General features: G+C 42.2%; 1 protein-coding gene across 1 annotated transcript in view; it reads left to right on the forward strand.

Annotated features, from left to right (window-relative positions):
- LOC105021252 (protein kinase C epsilon type) overlaps positions 1-12,363 on the forward strand; it is a 96,781-nt gene extending 84,418 nt beyond the window's left edge. The window contains exons 12-15 of the mRNA XM_010888789.3: positions 5,648-5,786; positions 6,035-6,223; positions 8,010-8,156; positions 8,907-12,363. Coding sequence (XP_010887091.1) covers positions 5,648-5,786; positions 6,035-6,223; positions 8,010-8,156; positions 8,907-9,056 — 625 coding nt within the window. The 3' untranslated portion in view covers positions 9,057-12,363. The remainder of the gene's footprint in view (positions 1-5,647; positions 5,787-6,034; positions 6,224-8,009; positions 8,157-8,906) is intronic.
- Positions 12,364-12,551: the final 188 nt, after the last annotated feature.

Below are 12,551 nucleotides of genomic sequence, written 5' to 3' on the forward strand. Positions count from 1 at the left end.
TAGAAATCCGCTTAAAGTGGTCAGTGAGAATGGTGAATTGTTTCAAGTGAAAATTGCATTGGTTCAATTTGAATGGGATTTGTGCCACAAAAGGCTGAACCATTCTGGGTTGCCGTCGTACCTTGTCCATAGACTGCTTCCAAAACTAGACAACAATGCATCATTTTGTAATTGAATAAAATGGAAATACGGCTTGACTGTACTGTACGTTGTCTTCCTCTCTCCCTCTTTGCCCTCTCTCCCTCTGTGTCTCAGACCGGCCTGAGGAGTGAGCCTGTGTCCGGGACAGGAAAAAGGGTCAGACTTTAGTCTGGACTCATTGTCCCTGTTCCCAATCAAAGGGTTCAGGCTACGTGATGTTAGCAGCGGCGAGTGTAGCCATGGCCAGCCTCCTTGGTGCCTTTTTGATTAGGAGTATTGTCTGAATGACTCCTTTTTTAAGTGTTTAATAATAATCTCGACAGGCAGGTTTTGGCTTTTAATGCCAGTTGGACCCAGCATTTAATAACGGTACAATCTACGTGTATGACCTCAGGTAGTGTAGAAAAATAGCATAAGCGATATTCTACCTCAAAAAAAAATAATTTTGTCATTTGCGATTAAAAGCATTAAAGCGGATGGACTTGTTTGAATCTGTGACAGCAAAGTACTGCATAACTGTCATTCTGACACCTGTAATTCCATTGGCGGCAAACTTGAATGAAACTCCACTGTCCGTCTGAGTGTCAAACTACTGTTCGAGCTCTGCAAGTGTGGCCTTGGCCTGTGACTCGGAGGGAGTAGTTGTTGAGAGTACTCCATGTTGAAAGGTCTTTCTGTTATCCACTTGAGGTGGCTATGATATCCCGTCAGGGGGATTTCACGATGGTAGTGCTTTGTCAAATCAATGAAACCAGGCTTGAGTCAGGATTGGAGACTGTCACGTTTGCCGCATTTGCGTGTGAGGTTTCAATGCAACACTGCATAGTTCACCTGAGTTGACTCAGCTGTACTTCTCTGACCTCGAGATCACACCCGCTGAGACTAAAAAACAAGCCCTTTGGTAAGTCCGGAACTGTCTGTGAAGTTGGTACATGACTACCCCCCCCCCCCCCCCCCCCCCCCCCCCCCCAATGCCTGAAAGCGAAAAGAAAACAGTTTTGGAGACAGTAGCAGTTTTATCTGTTAGTGATGTGGGACGAGTCAGGACTGGCTCGCAGTCGAGTCATTGAGACCCGTATGCCACTGTAGAGGAAAGAGGGGATTCTATCGACTGCCATTTTGTCTGTCCTCTCTCCACACACGCACCTGAGACTGCACCGCTATGGGCTGCATTCACAATAGAGCACAGCGTAATCCAGAGGAAAGCCAGAATGAGGGTCTGTGTTCATGCTAATGACTTCGTAGGAGTAAAAGAGTCCATTGATTTCAGAGAGTACTCAATCATATTGACATTCGCACATTCATATTAGCACATATTAGCTGTTCATGAGTTCAGTAATAATCCATATAAACTCACAAACCGTATGAACTGTTGAACAATATACACTGACACTCTTAAACCGTATAACATTATTAACCATATGCATTCATACACCATATACTATCAAACAACATATATTGCTCCAGAAAATATTAAGAGACCACTGCACCCTTTTCTTTCCTTTCCCAAAAAATTTACAAGGAAAGTTTTGAGTGAGAAACAGAAGCGTTCAATTTACAGTGGTCTCATAATTTTAACCCTTCTATTCGTCACTCAAAACCTTCATTTTCACCATATACAATCATGCACCTCATACAATCGTAGAACATATAGTGACATATAGTCTTAAACCATACACACTCATACACAACACACATTCATACACCGTATATATATATATATATATATATATATATATATGTACAGTCATACAGTTATATTTAGACATGCTGCAACATGCTGGTGTAGGATGTCAGAAAGAGATATTCTGGAAAAAAGTTTTCTTCACCGCCATAGTTATCTGAAGGGAACTATGTAGTGTAGCACATTCTCCATGTAGCACCCGTTGACAATCTACGTGTATGACCTCAGGTAGTGTGGAAAAATAGCATAAGCCATATTCTACCTCAAAAAGTCATAATCTTGTCATTTCTTCCTTAGTCCACTCGTAATGCGTTCACCATGATGTGCCAGGTAGGTTTTCAAGACCGAGTGCTTTAGTATAAAAAGAAAAATGCACTTCTCATTTGACCATGTTCCTTTGTTCATGCTTTTATCAGTAATTGGCTTAACTAAGTTAATATGGCCATATTTTTTGCCAAGTGGTTAAGTGTGGAAGGAAAAATTCTGGGAATAGGTATAAAGGGCAGATTGTTCTGCTGAGCATTTGAAGCATAGTCTACACAGGAGGTGTCGCATGAGATGCCGGCACTACCCTTTTGGGGGCCCTAAGCTAAATTCGTTTTCAGGGCCCCCTCTCCCCAGTGGTCCAGGGTTCACTAGCAGTCGGGGGCCCTAAGCAACCCACTATGTTGCTTATGCCTAGGGAATAAGCAACACAGCCTCCACTCTCTTTTTGAAGCTTCCAGGAAATGTTCTTACTAATGATCATAGACTGTTATGCAAGTGTCCAAGCTCATATGTGTGTTTGTGTTGTGTGCATGTACATATGATGTCTACACGTATTGTATATGGTTTTATGTAAATGCATATGCAGACAAATACATATTATGAACGCATTTGGATTGACATGTTCTTGTGTATATGTGTGTGCAGTATGTGTGCGTTCAGTTCGAATGTATGTTTGTGTCTTTTGGATGGACCAGGGGAACTCATTTGAGGCGGAGGGAGAAGAGTAGCTGTCAGAGTACAGAAGGTTACTCAGTACGTAATGGAAAAATCACTCCACATGGTTAACATGAAACACAGGAAATGCTCTCAATTGAGCCTGATTGCTGTGTGTGTGTATGTGTGTGTGTGTGTGTGTGTGTGTGAGAGCATGCGTGGGCGTGTGTGCGGCCACAAAAACAGATAACAGGGCAATACAATAATTTCTATAATACCTGCTATAATCTCTGTTGGATTATTTGTTTCAAGAGCACTCAAATGAGATTATTGTAGTTTTAATATCACCTTTTATGATTGAAATGAAACATTTGCTGAAGCCATATCAGCAAACATATCTTCTACTAGGTAGTAAGCATGGCTGTACTGCGGTTCTACCTATATGAGGCAGAGCCAGTGGGGAGCTGATATCATATTAATGGCTGCACTAACAATAGTAGTTGGATGTCATATATAATCAGCAGAATTGTTGGAATGTAGACATACAAGCAGGCACCTATTGTTTAGTTTAAAGTTGCAAACCGCATCAGCATTTTGACAACCTACAATTACACCTGGTTAAAGGTAGTAGTCAGAGTAATTGCGTGTCTGCACTTGAACACATTTAGTCTTGAGCACCATTCTCTACTGGCGTGTTAGACTGACAGGTCTTTCTGACATAGTGCCAGCAAAGAATTCCACCGTGAGAACTGAACACTGGTCCGTGCATTGTCGTACCACATTATTAAATGCTTGCAAATGCGGAGGACCATAAATATTCATAACAGGGCTGACCCAGGGCATAAGCGACATAGGCGGCCAACTGCCAGTGGGCCCCAGATCGCTAGTGAGCGCTGGACCACTATTGGAGAGGGGGCCCCTAAATAAAATGTTCCATAGGGCTCCCAAAACGCTTGGGCTGGCACTGATTGATTTCATGTCTGTTGTTTTTCACCAAGCTCCATAGATCGTGCTAAAAAAAAAACTATTCCTGTGATTAAAAGATGTACAGTGTACAAATAAAGGCAAAAAACGTCTTATCTAGATAATATAGCAGAATGGTGACGTTGGCCTTCAGGAAGTGTCCCCTACCTCTGTCCCTCAATATTGAGGGCTCCTGGCATCGGTTGGGCCATCGATCTAAGACGCACAGCCCTCTGTTCTTTCAGTAAAAACGTTCTTCTGTCGATGAAACTTTGTAACCAACACAGGGTAAACTCAATTAAGTTGTGGTCAGCGTTCTCCCCTTTTGTGTGCTTGAACGCTAGCTGCTATATAAAGAGCTATCTGAATGCACAAAATCTTAGCACAAAACATGAGTGCGTAATAAAAATGGGTGAATGTGTCCTTTCTATGCAAGTGCCAAGCACTCTTTGTATTATTGCGGTATTATTACATCAGCCTGAATTTCACATCATGGCTGAAATGCCATGTTCATATACATAGAACTTTGGCAGTGAAATGAAGATGTTTTACAAAATAAATGAACCAAACCAACCACAAGTCAATCTGAAAGAAAACCGTGCAGATTGCTGATAAGCTTTTTTTAGGCCTCCAAAAAGAGCAGTTGTATAATTGCCACACCCACAGCCCTGCAAGCACCCACTGACCTCTTCACACACGCACACATTCGCATGCAAGCACACACACACGCCCTTGTTGGTGAGGCTGTTTTGCAAAAACACCTTGGGCTGAATAGCATCTGTGAAAAGATGTTGACATATTTTCAGCAATCAACCATCAAACCCTGACCAGACTGGTTTCATGGCTCCCCCTGGCATCTTTCATCAGAGGCCTCTTATCTCCCCTCCTGTAGCCCCCCCCCCCCCCCCACACACACACACACACATCTGACAGCACCCTCCATCCCTCGCTTGCTCTCTGCGTTCAAGGAAAGGAGAGACGGAGAGACACACCGTTCTGTATCTGTGGAACAGCTCTTCACTTTCACACCCCCAACACCCCTATCTCTGTGTGTGTGTGTGTGTGTGCGTTTGTTGGTTCTTGAAGCTGTGTGTGTGTGTGTGTGTGTGTGTGGTTGCTGTCTCTGTGTGTTTGTTCGTATTTGCCAACAGTAGCCTCAGTAGGACTGATCAGCTGCTCAGAGTATTGCAGATACTGTGAAAGTCCTTTTGCGTAGTATATATTTGCTGACTAAGAACCTAGTTGTTTTTCAATAGATTGCTTTTACTTAAGCCAATTGTTCGACATCACAGATACATGACTACAGGGTCGCTGGATATCCTAGATTTTGACGTGTATGATTCACATCCTGCTCAGTGCAAATAATTGATTTGATTGATACATCTCAGTAATGAATAATTATTCCTACCAGACAGATGAGTTCCAGACATTTCTAAAACAAATGTAGCATAACTAGTTATTGTTTATGGTCGGATGAATCTTTTATTTTCTGTATGTTTATTTAGTTGGAAATGAATTATTGCATCTGTCTGACTATCCCATTGTCTCTAGTATTATTCAAAACGTTTTTTTTCCATACTCAAGTTTGAAAAAAGTTAAGGATACAACCATGAATTTGCTACTTTGAATACCACTGCTTTAGTGTCATGGCAACCTTGGCAATTCTTCATGGGGATCTCTATGGGAAGAACTCAGTTGTGTACTTCTCTCGACTCATCTCTTTCTCAAAGACCATTGGACGAGAAAGCCAAAGGTCCCTCCCATCTGACCTTCTCCTCCAATATGTTTTAAAGAGACTTAAGTCGTCTCTCTTCCATCTCTCTCTCTGTCTCTCTCTCTCTCGCTCTCTGACGGATGAGCATTCTTCTTTCCTTGACCTCTGATCTCCATTTCTCCTGCACTCTGACCCCTGATGTTCTCTCTCTACCTTCTCTCCAGAGATCTTAAACTGGATAACATCCTGTTGGATGCGCAGGGCCACTGTAAACTGGCTGACTTCGGCATGTGCAAGGAGGGGATCCTCAACGGTGTAACCACCACCACTTTCTGTGGAACCCCGGACTACATCGCTCCTGAGGTAACAGTCTGGCCCCTCAAGTATCTGGGACAGTCCGTACCGAGTTGGGTTCAGCTCCACAGTTCAATTCAGAAAACACACCAATTCCAATTCACTCAAATTTGCATCTGATTTTTCCTGTGAATCAACTAGAATTGAAATGGTATTGGCCCCAACGGGTAATGTGTATTCTGCTCCTACCTTCCCTATTGATCCTGCTGTAGTGTAGCCGTCGTCACAGTGTTTACCGTCCCCCTTTTGTGTTATAGATCCTGCAGGAACTAGAGTATGGCCCGTCAGTGGACTGGTGGGCTCTGGGGGTGCTTATGTATGAGATGATGGCGGGCCAGCCCCCCTTCGAGGCCGACAATGAGGACGATCTGTTTGAGTCCATTCTCCACGATGATGTCCTCTACCCAGTGTGGCTAAGCAAGGAGGCCGTGTCCATCCTGAAAGCAGTGAGTGACAGTAACCTATACAGTATGTCCTGGTCGGCCAGGCTATCTAACAGCCCTCTTCATACTCACTCATGGCTTCTTCTCCACCTCCTTGTTTTCCTCCTCTCTCTTCTACTAAGTTCTCAGAATAATTTGTTCTTTTTCAGCCCCGACTTTGTACATCACCTTACCTTGTTTTGTTGTCTCCTACACATACACTTGCAAAAAATTTCTTTAAAAAATAAGAAAATGTAACCGTATTTGAGGAGGCAATTATTTGCTTGAAATAAGTGAAATAATCTGCCAATGGAACGCGACAAATTACTTGATATTCAAGCTGTATCATCGAAAACAACTTTAGTTTGAGAAAGAAATACCTTATTTTAAGGATGTTACATTACCAATGAACCTGAAAACAAGATAAATATACTTGACAATAATTTTTTTGCAGTGTATTCTTTTCTGTCTTTTTGTCTCTCTCTGTCTCTTTCTCCATCTCTCTTTCTGTCTCACTCTCTGCTTCTGTGTCTGTCTGTCTCTCTGCCTCTGTGTCTGTCTGTCTCTCTGCCTCTGTGTCTGTCTGTCTCTCTGCCTCTGTGGAGGTAGTGCAGTGCTGTGTGTTCAGTAATTAGCAGAGTGGGGAGCCAGGCTGAGCGGGACATGGTCAGGTTAGTTCAGCCCGAGTTCAGTGAGCCTCTGTGGCATGGCTGTGGCTGTGCAGGCCGGTAGAGAGTGAGGCCAGGGAGGCGTTGCACTTCATGTGGGAACAGAACAGCATGTTTGTGTTCTCTGGTGGTTTTGGAGCTTGTGTAATCCTCTGGGAGGCGGGGTGGGCTGCACCAGTATTCAGATGGTCCTTCTCTTCCAAGACTGCCGCCAGCTCTGTGTGTGTGTATGTGTGAGTGTGTTGGGGGGTGGATAATGTTTTGCATTTGCTAGCTGGTTTGTACCAAACATTTTGGGAATGTCAGGAGGTTGTGTCATAGTCCCTTGGGTGTCTTTGCTGGGTATTGACATTGTGTAATTCTCCTTTTTTTTGTTTTGATTACTGTGTGTGTGTGTGTGTGTGTGTGTGTGTGTGTGTGTGTGTGTGTGTGTGTGTGTGTGTGTGTGTGTGATCCTGGTTTCATTTTACATATGGGGGACCAAATGTCCCCTCAAAGATAGTAAATGTAGACAATTCAGTCCCCACAAGGATTTGTAGCCAGTCCCCGTAATACATAATTATTCACATGGGTTAGGTTTATAATTAAACTTATAACAATTAGGCCAGTTAGAATAGGGTTTAGGTTTAGGATTAGGCTTTAATGCTAATGTTCGGTTCAGGTTAGAGTTAGGGTTAAGATCTGGGTTAGGGGACAGGGAAAATAAGGAAGAATTTTGTGGGCCTCTCAAGGACTAAAACATAAATGTGTGTGGCCCAAGTTCTTGTCTGAGCCTTTTTCCATCACATGTCCTGCGTTTACTTTGGCCGTCCCCTGCCTGTTTGCAAAGCTTTGTGGGAAAGCACACATGTTTGTCTTGGACTGGCCCGTGTCACTCTGTGGCACTTTGGTCACATTACCCATATCTGACCACTTGAGTCTCTAAAGGATCAGCATCCTAACAATGATCACAAAGAATACACTAAGACCCATCTACTTCCCAAACCCCTCACCTGTTGACTTTTACATTGCTCTCTCTTCCTCAGTGCTACTTCCACGCCGTCCGTGTTCCCATGGGGGAGGAGGGTGTTGAGGTCCAGACCGTCAAGTGCATTTATTTCCCTGGCCTCTTTTATTCATTTGTCTGCTTTTCATTTCTCTAGTTCATGACGAAGAGTCCCAGCAAGCGTCTGGGCTGCGTGAGTAACCAGGGCTTGGAGGAGGCAATCAAGGTTCATCCCTTCTTCAAAGAGATCGACTGGGTTTTGCTGGAGCAGAAAAAGGTCAAACCACCCTTCAAGCCTCGTATTGTAAGTAGCACTACACTTCTGGTAGCTTGGTCAGTCTAGGGTAAGATGACCATAACCCTAGACCACTGGTAACTGTACCACCTACTGAATATTTACCTAAATATTTTAAATGTATATTTTATATTATATATTTTATTATAATTTAAAATTAAGATTAGGATTGGTTAGTGGAAGCTCATCCTACATTTAGGAAGAACAACTATTGGTCGTAACTTTAAGAAACTATATGAAAGCAATATACCCCTACCTATAGGAGTATTGCCCATGTCTGGAATACCTGATAGAATGTAAGGCAGAAGGGCCTGTTCACAGGCACACAGAGAGAGATGAGAAACATTTCAGGAACCATACAATGTTAATGAGAAAATGGAAGAAGATTTGTGAAGCTTTGTAATTACTTAACCAAGAGCTCTAATACAGTGTTATTCAGTGTTTTCAGAGTTCTAATACAGTGTTATTCTGTGTTTTCAGAGCTCTAATCCAGTGTTATTCAATGTTTTCAGAGCTCCAATCCAGTGGTATTCAATATTTTCAGTGCTCTAATTCAGTGTTTTTCGATGTTTTCAGAGCTCTAATTCAGTGTTTTTCAATGTTTTCAGAGCTCTAATTCAGTGTTTTTCAATGTTTTCCAAGCTTTAATTCTGTTATTTGATGTTTTCTGAGCTTTAATCCAGTGGTACTGTTTTTTTCCTGAGCTCTAACCCTCAAACATGTTGTTTCCCTCTTCTTCCTTGCCCTGCTCCTGTGCAGAAAACCAAAAGGGACGTGAACAACTTTGACCAGGACTTCACTCGCGAGGAGCCTGTTCTCACCCCAGTAGAAGACGCCATTATTAAACAGATCAACCAAGACGAGTTCAAGGGTTTCTCTTACTTTGGAGGAGAGGAGACTCTGTCCTAAGGCCTGCCTACACACCCAAAAGCACACACACACAGTTGCTGTCCACTGCATCTTTGTGCTTTTATGCACATCCAACATACACACACATTTGTATAAACACAAATACATGCAGCAAAATGACGTACACCCCCATTCACTTACACACCCCCATTCACTTACACACACCCATTCACTTACACACCCCCATTCACCTACACACCCCCATTCACTTACACACACCCATTCACTTACACACACCCATTCAGGAAGACATATACAGTGTTAGAGTGTAACAGGGGTAGGCAATTCGATAAAGCCGTTGGCCAATTTCCGTCAAGGTGGAACATAATTACAATAGTTCTAAAAATGTATGTGTACAATGAGAATTGACTATTACAAAAGCCCCAAAATGAAATTTTTAAATAGTAATAGGTAATTACATCCAGACATCATCGCATAGTCTCTCTTTTTTATCAAAGAGAATAGTGGAGAATCTACTAAATCCAGCCACTTTAGTTGAATTTCTGTGTTTACCCCAAAATATTTTGGTAAACACAAAACCAAATCGCTTGCAGACCGGTTTTGACCCGTGGGCAACCTGTTGCCAACCCCTCCAGTACAGTTTGCACGTCGAAAAATGTATTACACTCATATAAAACTCTAGCCATTAGGGCCTCATAAAAGTATCAGTGTTCAAAACCTGAACAAGACCATCTACATCGCTGTAACAGTATATCTGTCTGTCTGACCATCAGTGCATGTTTTCTGTGTTACAAACGGTCTTTCAAGAGTATGTCAGATAGGAAGCCCATCTGCTTTACTGTCAAGGTCCTATTGACAGATTCCGACCACTCCTGATGTAATCAACCTCCTTGGTGGAGAGTGGCCACCTGGGACTGCTCTTATAGCTGGGTCTGGGCGGATATTAGTGATGAACGGTCCTAACAGTCCTGTCCTACATTATGTCACAAGGCCCTTCCCAGTGGACTATGAAATGAACAAGGAATGTTTGGATGACGATGTCGACTTATATGTGTATATATGGATTTAGAGGCCAGGGGCTGTGTGCTTTGGACAGGGGTCTAGTTCGACATATTCCCTGTACTATAGGTCGGACTTTGAACTGTTTCGCCAGCCATCGTAGTTCCTCAGTGAGTATATGACACCGAAATGATGATATTCTAATATGAATCTGTAATTTCTTAAGCTGTCCTGTAAGTCTGTCGATGTACTAGAATGTCCTCCTCCTCTGCCGTGTTTGAATGAAAAAAATATATAATTCCATCGAACCAATGATTGTATACAAAAGCTAAAACGTATTGGTTCACAGTATCAAGGAAAAGATAAGCCTGTAACTATTGGTAACTATTGATTCCTCAAGATAAAACAACACCACAATTGGGGTCCGTGTACAGTACATCAAATGCCTTTTGTGTGTAACTGCCAACCAGTTACATATTGTAGATATGCCCACAGTGTTATTGTAGCTTAGCTCCATATACTCTCATGAATGTCATGGGTTTCTATGTGAATGGATGTGCTTGTAAGGGAGTGAATGTTGGTATGTAACTGAGTGTATCGGATATGTTTGCGTGCGTGTGCCAGTACTGTAGGTATACTAGTCGTCATGTGTCCGTCAGTGCGTGTGGGACATAGGCAGTGGGTTCACAAGAAGTGCCCTCTTGAAGCTTTTACATTTCACTCTGTCCGGTTTATTTCGTTTTCCATTGGATTTGTCGTGATTTTACTGGATCGTCTTGTTGCTCAGCTTCTGAAATCCCGGATTTCCCTGCTATGCAACAAGACTCACAATCAAGTGGGCGAGGGCATCACCAGATAGCCATGTCTTTCCCTTTGTACAGACCACCTTGTATATAGAAGCCTGTGAACTTCTCGGAGAAATAGAGGTATCATCCTTTGCATGGTCACGCATATGATATTAATGTGTATTACTAGGATATGAAAAATGTACAATGTCCATGTGCAATATTATTTGTATGTTTGTGTTTTTTTTTTTTGTCTCCTGCTTTTTCTTCCTTCCACTGATTCTTTGCTGGCGTTCCGCTTGGTTTTTCTGGTATATAAATGCATGGCGGTTTTCATTTGCCTGTCTTTAACTCAGTTGATAGCCATGTCTCTGTGCTTCCTTCAAAATGCTCAATTGAACCACATCATCATCTCTCTTCCTTGCCCTCTGTGCCCTAACCCTTAGGAAAATCTACATTTCCTGTAGCACTTCTGCTTAGAACATTCCAGCCAAAAGTAGTGAAACTATTGGATTCATGAAGCTTACGGTTCACATAACAAACAACGCATCATAAAACTTGAGCGAATATGTGGAATATGTGCTAGAAGTAAAATCCGCCGTCACATTCAGTAGACCACAAAAGTATCTAATGATCTACTGATTCAGTAAATCAGTAGACCACAAAAGTAACAGCGTTGGTTTGTTATGCTACTGCAACCGGAACATTCCATTTTAGATTAACATTAAAGTAACTTTAGAAATTTGGTTCCATAACAGTAGGACTGTTCAGATTTGATGAGGCAGGGATGTCAGCGTGGCAGTGGTAGTAGCGACATTGTAGAAGTAGCAGTTGTAATCATAGTAGTAGTTTTAGTAGTGGCGTAGTTGTAGTGATTATAGTATTATAAGTAGCATGCGTAACGTTGCTAGCACCACTAGCGGTAGCGGTTATGACATGAGGAGAACTGTAGCAACAGTGGTCGACGATCAGTATTTGCATGGCTTTAACTATGCCTAATACTAGATTGTGAAGATGCTTAATGCCCACCCCCTTCTAACACACACACAAACACACACACACACCACTGCTTGTAACCGTTTATACACCCAAAGCGCCTATATACTTTTGACACTCATGCACCCGTGTGATTGTCCCCTCCGTTACGAAGTCAGCGCGACATGAGAACAGTGTGAAATTACATGTAATGTTACAGAGATACATTTCAGAGGCTACACCATTCACCCTGGCACCTCACTGATTCCTTTAACCAGTTATTTATGAGTTAACCTTAACAGTACTGGTTGTGCTTTATCATGTCATGAGATCATGTCTATCTTTCCTCTCGTGTCTCTGTCAGTGTTGTGTCCTTTTGATTTAATTCACTGGTCTCTTTGGTTTACAGTCTTTGTGTTTTGTGCTTTTTTTTATGTTTACTCTAGTGTGCGCGCGTGTTTTTGTTACGTTCGTGTTTGGTTTTGCACTCCGACCAATAAGGACAGCGTCCGTCAAAGGTCCAAAATGCTCCACGCCAAATCCTAACTCCTACTTTCCATGCTCCTTTTTTTTTTTTTTTTTTTTTTTTACTTACTTTTGAATGTGTTCATAAAAGGAAGAAAACTGCTCCAATGTGGGAAACCATTTTTGTCTTTTGTAAAGTAATTGAAACAGTAAGGCTCAATAATTATAACACACAGTACATGGTTGAAGAAGTACCTCTTAAAGTAATTTCAAAATAATGTCAGGCTGATTATTATGTAATTTTTCTACA

This window comes from Esox lucius, chromosome 5 (genome assembly GCF_011004845.1).
Source record: "Esox lucius isolate fEsoLuc1 chromosome 5, fEsoLuc1.pri, whole genome shotgun sequence".
NCBI classification, from domain to species: Eukaryota; Metazoa; Chordata; class Actinopteri; order Esociformes; family Esocidae; genus Esox; species Esox lucius.